The following is a 19460-nucleotide window of genomic DNA, read 5'->3' as shown; positions in this document are numbered from 1 at the left end:
GCACTTACTGAGACATTGTTATATTTTGAGACCAACTCTGCCAAATACAACTCAGTTGAAGGTCTCTAGGAAATTAAAGGCTGTATGGATATTGCTTTTAAAGCTTTTGAAGTATTGAACTTTGGAAAAATTTAAATAATCGATATTAACAACTTGACTTCTTCCCTTTAATACAAGTGGCTCCCTCTAGAGGATTTTAGAACTACAACCATACGTGACTTTCCTTTCGATTTCCTCTCCTCCTATTTGGTTGTTTATTTTGTGGGCTGGTGGATTCCCATGAGAACATATTCAATTTGACCTTGATTAGCAGACAGAAGTGGAATGAGCGGCACTGGGAGACAGACAAGAGCGGCTAAAGGGAAAAGACAAACAACTTTGAATCTACTTTCACAGCCGCGCAGATCATCTGTTCCTGATGTTTTGGAACTAGAGGAAAGTGAACAGCTGCTGGGAGAAGATATGGCATCAGGTGGATCTGCTTCAGTATTAGACAAAATACTTGAAAAATTGGAAGGACTGGATAAAAAAGTGGATGAACAAACGGCAAAGATTGACCAGACCAGAGATAGTGTTAACAAGTTAACTGAACAAGTTGCTTTGAACGCCCAAGCAATTGGCAATTTATCTGAATCCACTGTAGAAAATCGGAAACTGGCAGAGGAAGCCATTCAGAAAACTGAGGCACTGGAGCAGGAGGTAAGACCACTGCATAAGCAGGTCGGGGAACAACAGGCCTATTTGTCTATGATTGAACTGCGAGCCCGGGAAAACAACTTAAAATTGAGGTTTATACCAGAACTTGAATCCAAACAAGGGAATCTAATTGAGTTTTTAACAAAAGAATTTTCCAAGTGGTGGCCTCTGGAGGAGGAAAAAGACTTTAAAATTGTGACTGCCTTTAGGCTTGGGAAATTCACAAAGAAGGACAAGCCCAGAGATTGTTTGATTACCTTGAGATCCAAGGAGGAAAGGGACAAAATATTAGGACTACACTACGGAAAGTCACTTGAAATTTTGGATAAAAGAGCAGAGATTTACAAGGACATTCCTAAACAACTTCTGGACCTTAGATCCACCTATCTTGAACTAGTCAGGCTGTTGAGAAGCAACTCAATTATCTTTAGGTGGGAATTTCCACAAGGACTATCTTTTACGTTCAGAGGGAAGAAGGTGAAAATCAAAACAGCTGAAGATAGAGATAAATTCTTGAATACCTACGGAGAGGACCTTCAGAAAGGGATTGAAAGACCTTCAGGGGCTGGACCACAGTCTTTACCAACACCTACACCTGTGGGGCCTGAAGGTCAGGATAAAAAGACACCACCACCAGAACAATAACAGATTTGACCAGGATGTCTCTGCAACTTCTGAGCTGGAACATAAATGGCGCTAACATCCCGGAGAAAAGAAGAAGGATATTTCACATTTTGAAAAAAGAACAATTGGACATTATCTGCTTACAAGAAACACATGTGACTAGGCTACATAGAAAAGTGTTAATAAATAAAAGATTAGGCCAAGAATTTATCTCTTCGGACCGAATAAAGAAAAGAGGCGTGGAGATATATGCAAAAGAGAGCCTGTCACCAAAATTTTTATTCAAAGATGAATAAGGACGAATTCTGGCAATTGAGATTCAGACTCAAGGAGAAAAGTTTTTGATATTAGGAGTTTACGCGCCAAATAAGGAAAATTGGAATTTTACAAGAAGCTGCACGAGATCATGCTGGACTATCTGAACTATGATAACATCATTATGATGGGAGATATGAATGGGGTGGTATCAACAAACATGGATAAATCACATAGCCAAAACGTAACAAAAGAAGGCAGACTACCCAAAACATTCTTTGAATTGACTGACAACATGTACTTGATTGACATCTGGAGAACAAAGAACCCTCTAGGAAGAGAAGGGACATTCTTTTCTGAAGCCCAACTGACTTGGACAAAAATCGACCAAATCTGGACAACTAGAGGCCTGGCACCCAAGATAAAAAAAGTGGAAATCTGCCCAAAGACCTGCTCCGACCATCATGCTGTAAAGATGGATATGAGATTAACGCCAACCGGCTCCTTTAGATGGAGGATGAATGACAATTTGTTTAGAGATCAGGAGATCAGTAAAAAGGCCCAAAAAGTTTTGAAGGACTATTTTGAAATAAATTTGAACACTACGGTGGAAAAAAGAATTGTCTGGGACGCAAGCAAGGCGGTTATGAGGGGGTTTCTGATACAGCAGAATACTATTAAGAAAAAAACACAGAATGAGAAAAAGGATAAGATTTTGGAGAAAATTAAAGAAGGTGAGAAGAAACTAAGATCGAAACCGAAATCAAAGGAGATCCTAAGAGAAATTAAACATTATCAAGCACAATATTCAAAATTGATAAATCAAGAAGTGGAATGGAAAGTTAAGTTAATGAAACAAAGATCCTATGAATCGGCAAATAAATGTGGAAAGCTGCTAGCATGGCAGCTGAAAAAGAGACAAAAACTGAATACAGTAACAAACTTAGAAATTGAGGGAAGAAATATTCAGAACCCAATGGATATCAGAAAGTGCTTTCAGAGATATTTCAAGCAATTATATACACAAGGGCCGCAAAACGAATCAGAGATAGAACAATTTTTAAAGAAGAATGGATTACCAAGGTTGTCTCTACGGAACAGAACAATTCTGAATTATAAAATAACACAATCAGAGATCGAAGAGGCCATTCAGAATATGCAATTGGGCAAATCTCCAGGGCCAGACGGGCTTACCTCCAAATATTACAAGACATTGAAAGATTATTTGATACACCCATTAATGGAGGTTTGCAATGAAATTATGGAGGGGAAGAAGGCACCGGAGTCGTGGAAAGAAGCTTTCATCACATTGATACCCAAACTAGAAACTGAAAAGACACAACTTAAGAATTACCGCCCCATCTCCCTCCTAAATGTGGATTACAAAATATTTGCAGACATTCTAGCAAGTAGATTTAAAAAAGTTTTAAATGAAGTAATTCATAAGGACCAGGCAGGCTTTCTCCCAGGTAGACATTTGTTTGCTAATACAAGGAACATTATTGATATTTTGGAACTCTTGCAAACAAATATCAATACAAAAGCAGTGTTGATATTTATAGATGCGGAGAAGGCCTTTGACAATATTTCCTGGAAGTTCATGAAGAAAAACCTGGAAGGAATGGGAGTGGGGCAGGGGTTTCAGAATGGGATAGAGGCAATTTATTCAGAGCAAAAGGCAAAACTGATAGTGAACAATGTGGTGACAGAAGAGTTTAGAATTGAAAAAGGTACACGACAAGGTTGTCCTATATCCCCTTTGCTATTTATATCGGTCCTGGAAGTGCTCTTAAACATGATTAGAGGAGACCGGTTGGTGGAAGGTATTCAGGTCGGAGCGAAAGAGTATAAACTTAAAGCATTTGCAGATGACCTAGTATTGACCTTACAGGAGCCAGAGCCTAGTACCAAAAGGGTTCTGCAGCTGATTTATGAGTTTGGTCGAGTGGCGGGATTTAAACTTAATAAGCAAAAAACTAAGGTTCTAGAAAAAAACTTGACTTCTTTAGAATCAGAAAGGTTTCAGAAAGAGACAGATTTAAATGTGGTCAAAAAAGTAAGATATCTAGGGGTAAACATAACAGCGAAGAACAGGAACTTATATAAAGATAATTATGAAAAATGTTGGTCTGAAATCAAAAGGGATCTAGATGTTTGGTCAAGATTGAAACTTTCCTTGTCAGGACGTATTGCTGCTGTTAAGATGAATGTATTGCCAAAAATGCTGTTTTTGTTTCAAACTTTGCAGATTGTGGATAAAATGGAGTGTTTTGGGAGGTGGCAGAGAGATATTTCTAAATTTGTCTGGCAGGGCAAAAAGCCCAGAATTAAGTTTAAGATATTAACCGATGCTAAAGAAAGAGGGGGCTTTGCCCTGCCAGACTTAAAGTTGTACTATGAATCAGCAGCTTTCTGCTGGTTGAAGGATTGGCTACTTCTTGAAAACACTGATGTTTTGGATTTGGAAGGATTTAACAATGCTTTTGGTTGGCATGCATATTTGTGGTATGACAAAGTTAAAATACATAAGGCTTTCAAGAATCATGTTGTCAGAAAAGCAGTGTTTAATGTCTGGTCGAAATATAAAGATTTATTGGAAAACAAGACCCCAAGGTGGTTATCACCAATGGAGGCTAAGGCCCCGAAAAGACTCAATATGGAGGCCAAATGGCCGAAATATTGGGAAATAATAGAAAAAGATGGAGACAATTGGAGGTTGCAGAGTATGGAGAAAATAAAGGATAAAGTACGAGATTGGTTACATTATGCTCAGATTAAAGAAGTTTTTAAGTTGGACAAAAAGATAGGATTCCAGGTGGAAAAATCAAAGTTAGAAACAGAACTGTTAGAACCCAGCTCTAAGATACTTTCAAGAATGTATAACCTGCTGTTAAATGGAATACACAGGATGAAACGGTCAAATCAGCGATGATAAAATGGGCACAGGACATAGGGTATAACATTATGTTTGCTGACTGGGAAAAGTTATGGACCACAGGTTTGAGATTTACGGCATGTAATGCCTTGAAAGAAAATATTATGAAAATGATATATAGGTGGTACATGACTCCAGTCAAGCTTGCAAAGATATACCATTTATCTGACAATAAATGCTGGAAGTGTAAAGAAGCTGAAGGAACTTTCTTTCACCTCTGGTGGACTTGCCCTGGGGTGAAGGTTTTCTGGGAAATGATATATAATGAGTTGAAAAAGGTATTTAAGTATACCTTCCCTAAGAAACCAGAGGCCTTTCTCTTGGGCATTGTCGGCCAGAGTGTGCGAAAGAAGGATCGAACTTTTTTTATGTATGCTACGACAGCAGCAAGGATACTTATCGCTAAATGCTGGAAAACCCAAGATTTGCCCACACTGGAAGAATGGCAGATGCAACTGATGGACTATATGGAACTGGCGGAGATGACTGGCAGAATTCGAGACCTGGGAGAAGAACTGGTGGAGGAGGACTGGAAGAAATTTAAGGATTATCTACAAAAATATTGTAAATTGTATGAATGTTAAGAAAGATGTAAGATTAGTAATAATATGGCTTCAACAAATTAGTTATAAAGAATATAAATTTAAGGGTAATTGGAAGAAAAGATAAATTTTGGTTAAATAGTATTTTATAATTAAATCTCTAAAAGAGTGATTTTAAATTCCAAAATTTGAGATTTAATTTTGGGAAATTATATTATATGAATGGAATCATCTTAATAATTTGCCAGCAAAATTTATGAATTTAGAATGCAGGAACAAGAGGTGTGAGGAAGTCCTAGGATGAGAATGAAATGTGGATAGTGGAAAATACTATGTTATTATGTATGCTTTTTATTGTTTTAAAAACATTTTAATAAATATTATATAAAAAAAGAACAGACTTCCGAAACGAATTAAGTACTTAAGCTGAGGTACCACTGTAAACAGCTAAAGATGAGGTAAAATGAAAATCAGATAGGGGGGACTTGGGGAAGCCCACCTAACAATGTTTAGAAACAATAAGGATAAGACAAGAATTTGTTTGTATTGTTTGTTTTTCTTTTTGTGTTGTTTAGCTGTGTTATAAAATGAATAAAAAATTTTTTTTTTTGGGGGGGGGAATATGAAGAGGACTCCACCTGGGAAAGGAAATGGGAAGAGTAGCCCATGTCCCTAGAGCTTCCCCTAGAGCATGTTGCTTAGATCAGCACATTATTATACAGGATGAGGGACGCACAAGAGGTTCAGGGAATATTACAGACTCATTCACTTTTGAATCTGGCGTGGGCTACCCTTTGTCCCTCCCCATCCTCAAAACGAGGTAGGAGCCAGAGGTTCTTTGGATACAGCAGAGCAGATGAGCTCAGAGGTCCATCCCGGCTCTAACCTTCTGTGAATCTTCTGCCTCATTCTGAACTGTCTCAGTGACAACTGCAGGTACATTTCACCCTTAACACCAGCAGCAACGGGACTAAACAACCACAGTTCGGCACCTTCAGGATGGAGGAGGAATTTCTCAAGTCCTGAGTCTCAAAGCAAACCCAGGCTTCTGTGGTTAGGCAAAGAATCATGGACATAGAGAGACAACAGGACTGTACAAGGGTCCCTGATTATAAAATTATAGAAAACGGGAGATACGTAGCCGCTCCAGCAACACATCTCTATTTCCTCGCATCCAGAAACCCAAAAAGGGCTTTCACTCTTGCTAGAAGGTCGGCCTTGCCCTCACCGGTTCTGGAAGGCTCCTATCGAAGAGTCCCGTACGCACAGAGACTTTGCGACTGCCCATTAGGGGAAAGAGGAAGCCCCGAACATATATTTTTTAGATTTTCTTTTAAAGCTGAGATTCATAGAGACACCACTGATCCTTTGCTGAAGAGGCTCACCGATCTTTCAGACAAGTCTAAACTTAATTCTCTCTTCTTGGGCAAAGATCACAAGACGACCTGGCTGGTAGCCAGATTCTGCACCCAGATTTGTAGGCACAGATCATCCTCTAGAAGAAAATAGCTTACTAGGGAAAAGCTGAAGTCGCTCTTTCGGGCGCTTCAGGGTCAACTTTTATGGTAGCCCAAATCTCAGTTGTACGGGTGTCTGTATATACAGTGGTACCTCGGGTTACATGCGCTTCAGGTTACAGACTCCGCTACCCCAGAAATAGTGCTTCAGGTTAAGAACTTTGCTTCAGGATGAGAACAGAAATCGGGTTCCGGCAGTGCAGCGGCAGCAGGAGGCCCCATTAGCTAAAGTAGTGCTTCGGGTTAAGAACAGTTTCAGGTTAAGTACGGACCTCTGGAACGAATTAAGTACTTAACCTGAGGTACCACAGTATCTCAATTTTAACTCATGAGCTATTGCTGCAATCTGCTCTAATTGTATATTTTATCTTTATGAACGCTGTTTTTATTGTGTTATGCGAGCTGGTCTTTGACTGTAATAAATTATCTATCTATCATCTATCTATCTATCTATCTATCTATCTATCTATCTATCTATCCCAGGCTTTCCCTGCCCCCCCCCCCCCCCCGCAAATTCACTTTGAGTTGGGAAGCCATTTCTCCAGTACTGTTGGGGGCAGGAAGGAAGGAAGCATACTGACTTGGGTCCCTGAATTTCAATTTCTAATGAGAGCGGGACAGAAAAGGAAACCAGCAGCCTGGGCCTGCATAAACAGCCCTCCACTGTGCTGCACAAAGGGACTGTGTTCCCTTTCTCTCTCCTCCCTTCCCCTTCCCCCAAGGACCACACTGGATGGATGCTGGGTCTTAGACATGGAGCAGAGTGGAAGGGAAGAAATGGCATTTTTAATGCTCCCCTGTATATAGAACATCCTGTAACAGCAGCCTCAAAGCGGGAGAACGAGAACATCAACCTCCTACTGTGTTGGTGTTCTATTTACAAAGCTCCCTAAAAAAAATGAAATGCGGAAGAGCACCACGAAAATGAGACACCCTCGTCACTGGCAGTCTGAAGTGGTATAGCCCACTCTCCGCCTTCAGGACTCTCCCATCTCATACTGCTCTTTGTGCAGACCAGAATTGGCAACTGTGTGCATCAACAGTGCAGTCAAGGCCCTCTTTGAGTGAGGGTCCGGGAAGCCAGGGTTCGATTCCTTACCTAGCCATAAAGCTCACTGGGTGACCTTGGGTCAATGACAGCCTATCAGGCTAGTTCACCTCGCAGGGTTGTTGTGGGGATGGGGTGTGGGAGAGCAGGATAAGCCGCCTCAAACTTCTTTTGAGAAAAGGGTGGCATATATAAAGGCAATAAAGCAACAGCTGAGGGAAATGAGAACATACCGTATTTTTCGCTCTATAAGACGTACCAGACCCTAAGTTTTTGGAGGAGGAAAACAAGAAAAAAAAATATTCTGAATCCCAGAAGCCAGAACAGCAAGAGGGATCTGGCTTCTGGGATAGGCTCTTGCTGTCCTGGCTTATGGGATAACTGCGTGCAGCCTCTCCCAGGCAGCGGGAGGAAGGCTCCCCCACTCCCTTTAAAGAGCTTTTTCCCCAAGGAGGGAGAAGGGCAGCCCCCAAGAGGGGCTCCACGCGGCTCTTTAAAGGGAGCGCTGAGCAGAGCCTCTCGCCTGCATCTGCTCCATAAGACGCACACACATTTCCCCTTACTTTTTAGGAGGGAAAAAGTGCGTCTTATGGAGCGAAAAATACGGTATGTGTCCTGTGTTCGAAATTAGTCAGGTGCCGGGCATATTTCGCACCTGGCTTTCAACTACTTGTGACCAAGTAAAAATGCCTGACACCTCCACCATCTGGAGATGCGTCCCTGGGGATCATTGAATCTATACTGTTTTCACACGCTAATACCCCATCCTGTATAATTCTATCTGTTATATTTTATCTGCACAATCGGAATGAATTTCTGGATCAAAAATGCTTCTTTCCTGTGCAGCCTGAGCAGGAGCAGTGAACAACTGTTGCAGTCTGTATGTCAGCAAAAATGTATAAGACAAGTACAAATATCAGCTGGAAATGTAAAGAAAAGGAAGGCAGCTTTTACCATGTGTGGTGGACCTGTAAGGTAATAAGAGCATTCTGGGAAATGATATATAATGAATTGAAAAAAACCCAGTAGCTTTTCTATTAGGAATTATAGGTATTGATATTCCTAGGGAGCAGAAAAGACTTTTTATGTACGCGACAACAGCTGCACGGATGTTACTAGTCCAGAGATGGAAAGAAGACAAAGTCCCCACCAGAGAAGAATGGCAAACTAAGCTGTTGGATTATGCTGAAATGACAAAACTGACTGGGTAGCTCAGGAACCAAGATGACCAAAACTTTAATAAAGAATGGGGGGAAATTACAATTGACCTGACAGACCAATGTAAGCAGATGAAAACATTAGCAGGATTGAAATAACACTTGTAATGTAGTAAATATTACGGATAAAATGGAGAAATATAAAATATAGATTATGAAATAGTATGCAGTTGAAAAGGTTGACAATAGGACCCATGGAGAGGAAAGTGGGAAGTCTAGAGATCTGGAGAAATCTCTAAATATGGATATGTATTTTGTATTGTTATAATTTTACACTTGTAAAATCAAATCAAAATTATTTCAAAAAATAAAATAAAAATTGTTGCAGCTTGTCTTAGCTTACCCCACCTCACAGTCCTGCTCACAGTTGTGAAGAATATTCTTACGTTATGAATGGTCCGTGTCACCATTAAGAAAAAGAGGTCGGAATAGGCCAATAGATATTTGGACTATCCCTGAATCAAGTGCCTTTACTTCTTTAAGTTCTCAAAGCTCTTAATTTAGCTCAAGTTTGTCATCTGAATTAGCCAGATGTCTAACTGAGACTCAATCACAGTCAGCCCATCATTTGAAAAAACAAGACTTTAGAGCCATCTTGCCCCCAAAGGGCAACTAGTTTGGTGACTGTAACCTTGGTTTAAGGAGCCCTTTGGCACCTAGCTTGTATACCTGAGTTTCTAACACTGTAGTGTGTCCCACTTTCCCTCCCCCCACTCCCCAGCTGAAATACCTTAAATATCCCAATCCAGTCTCTGGCGGACGGCTTCATGCCAGGCGGCAGGCTGTAGTGACACTCCACCTTGGTGTGGGGCACGTAGCTCGAGGTCACATTCAGGAAAGCCACGCCGGGTTGGGACTGAACTTCTTCCATCTTGGCGGCTGTGAGGCAAATGAGGGTGGTTAGTGGGGCAAGGAAGGCCAAAGAATTGTAAAGTTGGAGGGGACCCCATGGGTCATCTAGACCAACCCCCTGAAAGGCAGGAATCTGAACTAGCTCCATAGGCATGGACACCCCACCCACCAAACATCTGAACATTTCATCTGGCTTCTCTTCCCCACTGTTGAAATCAAGGTTGTAAGCTCAGTGGGGCAGGGACCAGTATCTCTCTCTCTTTTAGGGGGGTGGGCTGGAATGTTGTCTTCCACGACAGAAATATCTGCCCAGGCTGGGGTGGGGGGACACCGAAGCCACAACCCTTATGGGAGTACGCTGCATTGAATAATATGGAATTTATTCCTGAGACATGGGTGGCGCTGTGGTCCAAACCACTTGCCAATCGGAAGGTCGGTGGTTCAAATTCCCATGACGGGGTGAGCTCCTGTTGTTCAGTCTCAGCTCCTGCCAACCTAGCAGTCTGAAAGCACGTCAAAGTGCAAGTAGATATATAGGTAGTGCTCTGGCAGGAAGGTAAACGGCGTTTCCATGCACTGCTCTGGTTCACACATGCTGGCCACATGACCCGGAAAAACTGTTTTGGCTCCTGAACGCCACAAACCCAGAAGTGAGTGTTCCAGTTTGTGAACGTTCTTTGGAACCTCAATGTCCAAAGCAACATGTCCAAAGCCGCGTCTTGGTGTCCGAACGTTTTGGAAGTCAACCCAACTTCCGGAACGGATTTCCATTCAACATCCGAGGTACGATTGTAATAATAAACAGGATTGCACTATGCTGATTCTTCAGATGCAAACTTCTCAGCACAGTTTCGGTTTCCACATCTGGATGATGTGATTGCATCAGGCATGCAGCTCTGGCCTGACCTTGTTATCCTCCCTTACCCCAACAAATTACAAATTCCGTGGATCAAAATAAGACTGCAGTGCAATTATCTGCTTATTATGCATGTGTACTTAATCCCATGTACTTCAGCGGTGGGGAACCATTTTCTGTCTGAGGGCCACATTCTGGGCAATCTTTCAAGGGCCAAATGCCACTGATGGGAGGCAAAAAAGACCCATGTCCCTATTTTCCAGGGACAGTCCCAGATTTACAGAAGCCGTCCTGGTTTCCAATTCGATCCCGGAATGTCCCGCTTTTCCTAAGGATGTCCCTATTTCCATCAGGGAAATGTTGGAGAGTCTGGAGTTATGTGACCCCTGATCCAAGAAGATAAGAAATTATACAACTTTTAGAAGACATCTGAAGGCAGCCCTGTATAGGGAAGTTTTTTTTAAAAAAAATGCTTAATGTTATATTATGTCTGTATATATTTTGGAAGCTGCCCAGAGTGGCCGGGGCAACCCAGGCAGATGGTGGGGTATAAATAGTAAAATGATGATAACAATGGAATAGGATATCCCTACTTTCATTAGATAAATATTGGAGAGTATGCAAAAGCAGGTGAGGAACAAACACGAATTTCACCTTTGTAAAGTAGGCTAGATTCTGCACATCTCTCTCTAACCTCCCAGCCAGGCAAGCAAGAAGTCATTCCGGCAGTCAAAGCACTCAAGGAAGTTGTGAAGCATGGCCTAGTGAGAGTTTTAAGGGCCAGAAAGCGAACCCTGGAGGGCCACATTCTGGGCCCAGGCCTGAGATCCCCCACCCTTGACACATTTCATTCCCAATCCAATAACTGCGTTTTGTGTTTTTGTTCTGCACAACTAGGAAACTTTCGGCAAAATGTTGCCTTCAGGCAGGAAGGGGAAATATAAGGGTGCAATGGGCAGTGGGGGATGCATTTGCAGAGCAGCGTTGATAGAGATCACGAGGAAAGGTCAGAGCTACGCAGGACACAGAAATATCACCCCCTCGATCTTTTGCAGATCGTATTTCCACAACTACGAGGACCTATTCATTATGAAGTGTCACAACTGATTTATACCACTGCATTGCAGTGTGTGTGTGTATGTGGGTGTGTGTGGCAAGTCTCTGCTCCAAGGAGCTTACAGTCTGCACTGAGACAATGAGGAAAGTCAACAGAGGGAGAGGAGAGGCAAGGATAAAGACTTAATGAATGTGATTCAGCGCTATTGCGTATAAGGTGTTGTTTCAGTAGGGCTAACGGGTTAAGTTAAGGACATGGCAGAAGAGTCATAGAGTTGGAAGGGACCCTAAAAATCAGTGCAGGAATATGCAGCTATGAGGCTTCAAGGGGTGGCGGCAGTGGGGAATTTGGTGGGAGAAAGAGAGAGGCGATAACATGTTGATATTCTGCGAGCGAGGGATATAGAAAACGAACACGCCCGGAATCCACTTTTTGCATGAGATTCTGGATTATTCACCAACTGCGCCTTGCCAATGCAAGGATTTTTGTTTGTGCAGCACAAATGCCAAACCCCCCCCCCCAATCGTGCACGCCACACCCTCCCCAAATTTGCTTTAGAGGGTTGAGGTAAGCCCTACAGCAGATTTAGACTGGGGGAGAGGAGAGAGGGGTTAATGCCCTGTCGGGTAAGGAGAAATCCTCGCACCAGCAGAACAAGAGACTTAGCATGAGATTGGATTCCGTCCTCTGTAAAATCACAGAGGTAGACCAATGTTGGTTACAGGAAATGACACAACCAGGTCATGCTCCTTTCCTGAAAACTAATGACAATAACTTTGCAATGTAGGAGGGAGTGAACATCCACACCCAGACAGGTTGGCCACCTTTATCGGTGTTCGTTTGGCATTATTAGAATTGAGCGTAACAATTTCTCTGGCACCTTCAGTGGAAAGGGCACATGGCTGCATCCAAATCTTTGATTCACACAACCAATATGATAGGAGGAGGATAGGCTGAGGGAGACATTGCCTCCGAGCCACGCAGCAAGTTTCATTACTGAATGGGCAGAGATTTGAATCAGGATCTTCCACGACAGTTCCCTTCGCTGTCAGAGGAAATAGACTTCTGAATACCAATTGCCGAGAAATGCGGAAGTGCTGATGTATTGAGGTCCAGCGTGTAGGCTACCCACAGACTGGCCATTGTGAGGACGGGCTGCTGGAATAGCTAGGCCGTTGGCCTTATCTAGCAGGGTTTGTATTGTGTTATGAGGGGCTGGGGCCCCTGTATGCGTTGCTCACCAACCCCGCCTATCCCCTACCCTCTTCCAAATCCCCCATCCCCTCACAGTTTGCCCAATCCCAGGATCCCACTGCTGACACCACTCATGGAGAAGGGAATGAAGAGAAAGTCTTTCTCCCCTTCGCCCTGTGCTGATCCCGACAGATGGAAGGGTGCATTTTGAAGGGCACGCTTCCTTCTGATGGTGGTGGTAGCAGACAAAGCGGGAAAACACTTCCCCCTCCTTGGTGACCACAATGCTTGCCTGCTCGCTCGCTCAGCTGGGCTGCCTGATTTCTTGGACCCCAGACTTCCCTCACCTTGCTGTGCTTGCGTGCAAACAAGTACAGAACGCCCTCCCATCAGATGTCAAGGAGATGAGTAACTACAGTGGTACCTCTGGTTATGTACTTAACTCATTCTGGAGGTCCGTTCTTAACCTGAAACTGTTCTTAACCTGAAGCACCACTTTAGCTAATTGGGCCTTCCGCTGCCGCCGCTGCGCGATTTCTGTTCTCATCCTGAAGCAAAGTTCTTAACCTGAGGTACTATTTCTGGGTTAACGGAGTCTGTAACCAGAAGTGTATGTAACCCGAGGTACCACTGTATAACCTTTATAAGATATCTGAAGGCAGCCCTGTATAGGGAAGCTTTTTAACGTGTAATGTTTTGTTGTGTTTTCATATACAGTGGACGCTCGGGTTGCAAACGTGATCCGTTTGGGAGGCACGTTCACAACTCACAGCATCACATCTGCGTGGGTTGCAATTTGGCGCTTCTGCACATGCACGACCGCTGAAACCCGGAAGTAACCTGTTCCAGTACTTCCAGGTTTCAGCGCGTCCGTAACCTGAAAAAACGCAACCTGAATCGTCTGTAACCCAACGTATGACTGTACAGTGGTACCTTGGGTTACAGATGCTTCAGGTTATAGGCGCTTCAGGTTACAGACTCCGGTAACCCAGAAATATTACCTCGGGTTAAGCACTTTACTTCAGGATGAGAACAGAAATCATGCTCTGGCGACACAGCGGCAGCGGGGGGGCCCATTAGCTAAAGTGGTACCTCAGGTTAAGAACAGTTTCAGGTTCAGAACAGACCTCCAGAATGAATTAAGTTCTTAACCCGAGATACCACTGTACTGTATGTTGGAAGCTGCCCGGAGTGGCTGGGGCAACCCAGTCAGATGGACAGGGCATTATTATTATTATTATTATTATTATTATTATTATTAATGCGGGTGGAGGTGGCAACAACCAAGGGAACACGAGAAAGCCAGCCTGGGCCACCCACATGTCCACTCATTTGTTTCCTCTGCTCACTGGAGCTGCTGGCCTGCTTGTTTTGCTCAAACGCTCCATTTCATCTTACAAAAATGCTATATAATATTATGTAATAGGAAGATAGGTCTCCACTGCTTCACATAGATTTGCTGCACTTCCATTGTCAAGTCAGGAGTGGGTGGGGCACGGCTGAAAAGGCTTTTGGCAGTAAAGAAATTAAGAGTTCAGGTTTTGCCAGTGCTGCCCATAACTGGAACTGAAAGACCAGCGACCAAGGTGGGTGAGAACAATTTGCTGGTGTTCTCCAAGAAGTTTTATTTCCAGCCCCAGGTAGCAGTGCCATGGCATACAGCTGGGAAAACCAAGAGACTAGAAACTTGTACAGACTTGGCTTAGAGATGAGTAAGAATTCGAACACTCATTGATTTCATTGGACCCAGTGGTCTTCAAATTGTGTTGTGAGGAGAAATTCAGGGGTTCCTTAAAAGCTCACTGTGGGCTCCTCACCCAAAACACCAACAGAGGTGACCAAATTTCCTTGAAAGACAGTTTACCCACTACTATTTGTGTCCCCTGTAGCCACTCTTCGTTTGGGGCAACAGCTAGACCCAACAGGCCCAGTTAGCACTGCATATAAATTTATTGGGCAACTGGCACACATCCCAGAATGCATTGCAACACTAATCGGTTCTGTGGCAAATGTACAGTATAGGATTTCCTTAGCACAGAAGTCAACAGAGGAAAAATTCCCTGCAAAGTGTTTGAAAACCACTGACTTAACCTAAAGAATCAAGGAACTGGAGGTTTCTTTCTTTTGTGGGCCGCTGGCAGACAGCACTCTTTAGTTTTGCCCAGAGCACACCATATATAAAGGACTGCTCCTACAATATGAGCCTGTTCTATATGTATTTATTTTAGAACACTAATATTTCCCGCATCATAGAGCTGAGAGGCTCTCAAAGAGCCTCACAGAAGATTCTCAGAATAAAAACAACATTCATGTCCGGTTTCAGCAACAGAAATAACACAGCATCCCTAGGGTGCCCAGATTATTTCACTGGCATTTCCTGCCCTCATTCGTGGTCTTCCCAGGTGTTAACTATTGGCCTCTGCCTACAAGGGAGCAGAGCCCACTGACAAACTGAGCTGCTGGAACGCACTGAGCGCATGGTAAAAAAAGGTAAAGGGACTCCTGACCATGTGGTCCAGTCGTGACCAGCTCTGGGGTTGCGGCAATCACCTTGCTTTATTGGCCGAGGGAGCCGGCGTCCACTTCCGCACAGAAACGCCATTTACCTTCCCGCCGGAGCAGTACCTATTTATCTACTTGCACTTTGATGTGCTTTCGAGCGCATGGTAGAGGCCATTATACGAGTCCCCTTATATGCACCCTCAGGGGTCACCATATGAACATCAAAAGGCAGGTGGGAGATAACAAGATAAAGGTCTTTATTGGCTGTGGTGTTGCATATTTGGGACCTTTTCCCCAGAAAAGCTTGTCTGGTACCCAAACTTATGATGGTACTAGGGCAAGAGACATTTGCTTATTTGCCCAGACATTCCAACTTTTTCTTTTTTCTTTGATGGGATGGCTTTTCTAGGGCTTTGTCATCTGGCTATGGCCTGCTGGTTTTGTGACTTTACCAGTCTTGTTTATTTATTTTGCTTTGAATTTGCTGCACCAAGAAAAATACGCTTTACTGGGGACCTCAAACTTATACATTTATAAAAACAAAACGTAACAATAAAGACCAGCCGCAAAGCGGTTAAACCGAGACCCAGGCTCATAGCATCGTAAATTTGAAGGCAGAATGAAAAGGATTATTTGTCATCAAGGTAAGGCATCAGTCATCTACGGTGGAATGTAGTCCAGATACCAGCACTCTTGGCTTTTACCATATACAGCAATTATTATTAACTTGGGCCTTGAGACAATGCAAGGAACCAATTTGTTTCCTAATGATATAACCATATCTGATACTTCTCCGCTCCCTCACCCGCAAATCTTGGAGCCTGCCCAGACTAGGAATGAAGAGGTCTCGTGTGACACTTTGCCATGCTGCAGCACCTAGTATTTTTTTTTTTAAATGAAAAGTTTCTAGTCTTCACGGTAGCACAATAGCTTTTTTACAAAGAGGAAGGTTTTGTCACCCCAAACCTTGCACAAATAGGGGTGATATTCAACTGAATGGTTGTGCTAGCGCAAGGATTAGTACTAGCACAATGGGATGGAAGAGGGAATGCGGAGTGATATGAAAGTTGCTGTCACCCAGCAAGGGCAAGGCAATTCTTAGATTCTTATTAGCATAGCTTAAGGATCAAATAACCGAGTTCTATATTGCTGCTGGAGTAGCAGGCGTGTTGCACAGGGATGGGAGTGCACAGCGCAGATCTCTTGGCTGGGTGCTTGCAAGCGCATGAAACGGACCCATCACAATTAGCGTATTTTTTGCTCTATAAGACTCACTTTTCCCCTCCTAAAAAGTAAGGGGAAATGTGTGCACGTCTTACGGAGCGAATGCAGGCTGCGCAGCTATCCCAGAAGCCAGAGGTTTTCCTCCAAAAACTAGCTGCATCTTGTGGTCTGGTGTGTCTTATAGAGCGAAAAATACGGTACTTTAACACATACAAACATATCGTTTAGTGTACAGAAACATAAGAGCAGCCCTGCTGGAAAAGACCAAAGGCTTATCTAGTTCCTCATCTCGTTTCTCACAGGGGCATATGGGAAATCCATACAGCAGAGCAAGAGAGAAATAGCCCTATGACCGTGACCAGACTGCCAGTGTTATCCTCCATTAATATGCGAAGAAGTACATCCTTTTGTTTGTTTGGATTTCCCACCTCTCAGCTTCCTTGCATGACCCCAGGTAGTGTGTACATTAGAGTAAAGGTAAAGGGACCCCTGACCATTAGGTCCAGTCGTGAGTGACTCTGGGGTTGTGGCGCTAATCTCGCTTTATTGGCCGAGGGAGCCGGCGTACAGCTTCCAGGTCATGTGGCCGGCATGACTAAGCCGCTTCTGGCAAACCAGAGCAGCACATGGAAACGCCGTTTATCTTCCCGTCGGACTGGTACCTATTTATCTACTTGCACTTTGATGTGCTTTCGAACTGCTAGGTTGGCAGGAGCAGGGACCGAGCAATGGGAGCTCACCCCGTCGTGGGGATTCAAACTGCCGACCTTCTGATCGGCAAGTCCTAGGCTCTGTGGTTTAACCCACAGCGCCACCCACGTCCCTTTGTACATTAGAGAGAGAGAGAGAGAGAGAGAGAGAATTGGGGGGGGGACATTTCCCCTGTATACTTGCCACACACCATACATAATTTGATCAACCTCACCAGTCCACTTTTTCTCAGATCGATTCTAAATAGGCCTTCCAACCTTTCTTAGTAGGGGAAGCCTGTGATGAAACCTTGTCACACGAGATGCTTTCGGATCTGCACAACAAGTCAAGGCAACAAGCTTATCCCAATATGCCCCATGACCCAGGCAGAGTCCCGGCCAAACCACATGGGTAATAGACGCCTGGCAGCTCCCAGCACTTTTGGCCAAATTCCCTTCTCCTGGAGCATCTGGGTGGTGCTTCTGCAAGAGGAACACCAATCAGAGCCCAGCAGAGAGCCCAGACATGTCTGTGCAGGGTACAGCAAAACAAACCAGCAATCAGATCTGTCCATCTAACAGGCAGAAGCGTGGGAAGGCTCAAGGAGAAGCCTTGAGGACCTGGCTGGCCTGCTGCAAGGCTTACGCAAGAGAAGCCCATGCTCCTCCTTTACAAGGGGATGGTGAAATGGCTTGCCATTTGGAGTCCTCAATCCCCACCTTGTTTTGGGAAAGGCTATTATGACTCTCCTGTAAAAGCGTCCTTCTAGCAGGCGTCAGGGCTGGGAGTCCTGCGGCTGGAAGCCAAACAAAGGGAAACTTTGTTTTCAAGAAACCAGAAGTCCCAGGCTGTCTTCAAATAAACACAAGCCTCTCGCGCAGCGGACCTCGCATCTCATTTGCAGTTAATACATTTTCTGGGAGGCCCCAGGACAGGAATAATATCCAAGACAGAGAGAGAGTAATAAGAAGAGCAGAGGGGAGGGAGACATGGCAGGCGTAGAATATCCCAGGCCTATTAAGTATGGAGGCAGGAGGGCTTGGGCTGTCTCCAAACTGACAGATTCTGGAGGCTTGTGTGTGCAAAGAGGGGGGGGGGTGAAAAAAAGAAAGAAAGAAAGAAAAGTAAAAGTAGCCAGGAAAGACCTTAGCATTTGGGACAGGGCTTCAGAGATTCCCTTGATCTTTTCCCCCCATCACCACCTCAACCCTTTGTGCCGCAAGCTCAGGATTAAAGGCCCGTTGGCGGCTTTCTTGCCTTCCCCAGCCCTCCCCAGATTCATTTCAGCGACGAAGGAGTGGAAATCAATGCAAACGACTCCTTTGACTGCGGGGGAGGCGAGTCACTCCCCGTCTTTGCTTACATATTGTTTTGCTCACAGCATTCGCAGGAAGTGTTGGGGGGGGATTAAAAAGCTCCTGGAATAGAGAAAGGCGCCCCACTGCACCCCGAGTCCGTTTGAGCCATCCGCTTTCCGAGCAGCCAAGAAAGGCGAGGAGTAGAGAAAGTAGCCACGTCCCCCTCCCCAATCCCGAAGACGTCTCTTACCCAGAGAGCAACCAGCTGTTCCACTAACCTTTTAGCAACAACAATAACAGCCTTCAAGCCAGCTGGGGAGGCGGAGGCAGGCTGGGCTCGCAGCGCTGCTGGGAATTGTAGTCCTCTCCGCCTGCTCGTAAATGGGCAGGAGCGCAGCGCAGAGACTGCATCTCCCAAAGAGCCGCGCGAGGCAGGGGAGGCCGCTAAGGATTGTGGGCTTCGTAGTCCCAAGGCTCGGAGAAACAAGGGGAGGATGGGGCCCCGGGGACTCCAAGTTCCAGGGAGCAGCATCGGCTGGGGGGACACGGGCGCAGTTTGCTGGAAGGAGATAAGGCAGAAGGGGGCTCAAGTTGCCCAAGAGAGGGATCCTGAGAAGGGATCCTGAGAAAAGGGCCCCGCTTCTGGCCTGGGTGCTTTAAGAACATTGCAAGCGGTTTACACGCGGGTTCGTGGGGGGCAAATTGCACGGATGGAAAAGAGACGTGGAAGCACAACGATGGAGCACAGACAAATAGGAAGGAATAAGCGGAGGAATAAGCGTGCAAAAATGTGCAGCTCCATGCACACGCACACATACACCCCCCCCCCGACATGCACATGGAGAGTTTATCCAAGCAGTCAGAGATAAAAGGGAGTAGCTGGTTTGCAGCCGCCTCCGCAAATAAGCAGAAACAAATGCGCGTGCACCCGCAGGTGTGCGAAACTCTCTAGA

At 44.5% G+C, this 19460-nt stretch overlaps 1 protein-coding gene across 3 annotated transcripts in view; it reads right to left on the bottom strand.

Annotated features, from left to right (window-relative positions):
• The window catches only part of CALCOCO1 (calcium binding and coiled-coil domain 1), a 47711-nt gene extending 28820 nt beyond the window's left edge, over nucleotides 1-18891 (bottom strand). The window contains exons 1-2 of one of the 3 annotated variants that reach the window (XM_079966693.1): nucleotides 18786-18891; nucleotides 9565-9713 (exon numbers count right to left, since the gene is read on the bottom strand). In XM_079966693.1, coding sequence (XP_079822819.1) covers nucleotides 9565-9705 — 141 coding nt within the window. In that variant the 5' untranslated portion in view covers nucleotides 9706-9713; nucleotides 18786-18891. Of the gene's footprint in view, nucleotides 1-9564; nucleotides 9714-18572; nucleotides 18730-18757 lie in introns of those variants that run through there. The other 2 variants (XM_079966692.1, XM_079966694.1) reach the window with 2 other exon arrangements.
• Between the last annotated feature and the right edge of the window lie 569 nt (nucleotides 18892-19460).

Source organism: Podarcis cretensis, assembly GCF_951804945.1.
Source record: "Podarcis cretensis genome assembly, chromosome: 2".
In the NCBI taxonomy this organism is placed as follows: domain Eukaryota; kingdom Metazoa; phylum Chordata; class Lepidosauria; order Squamata; family Lacertidae; genus Podarcis; species Podarcis cretensis.
This window is presented reverse-complemented; position numbering and strand designations above follow the sequence as displayed.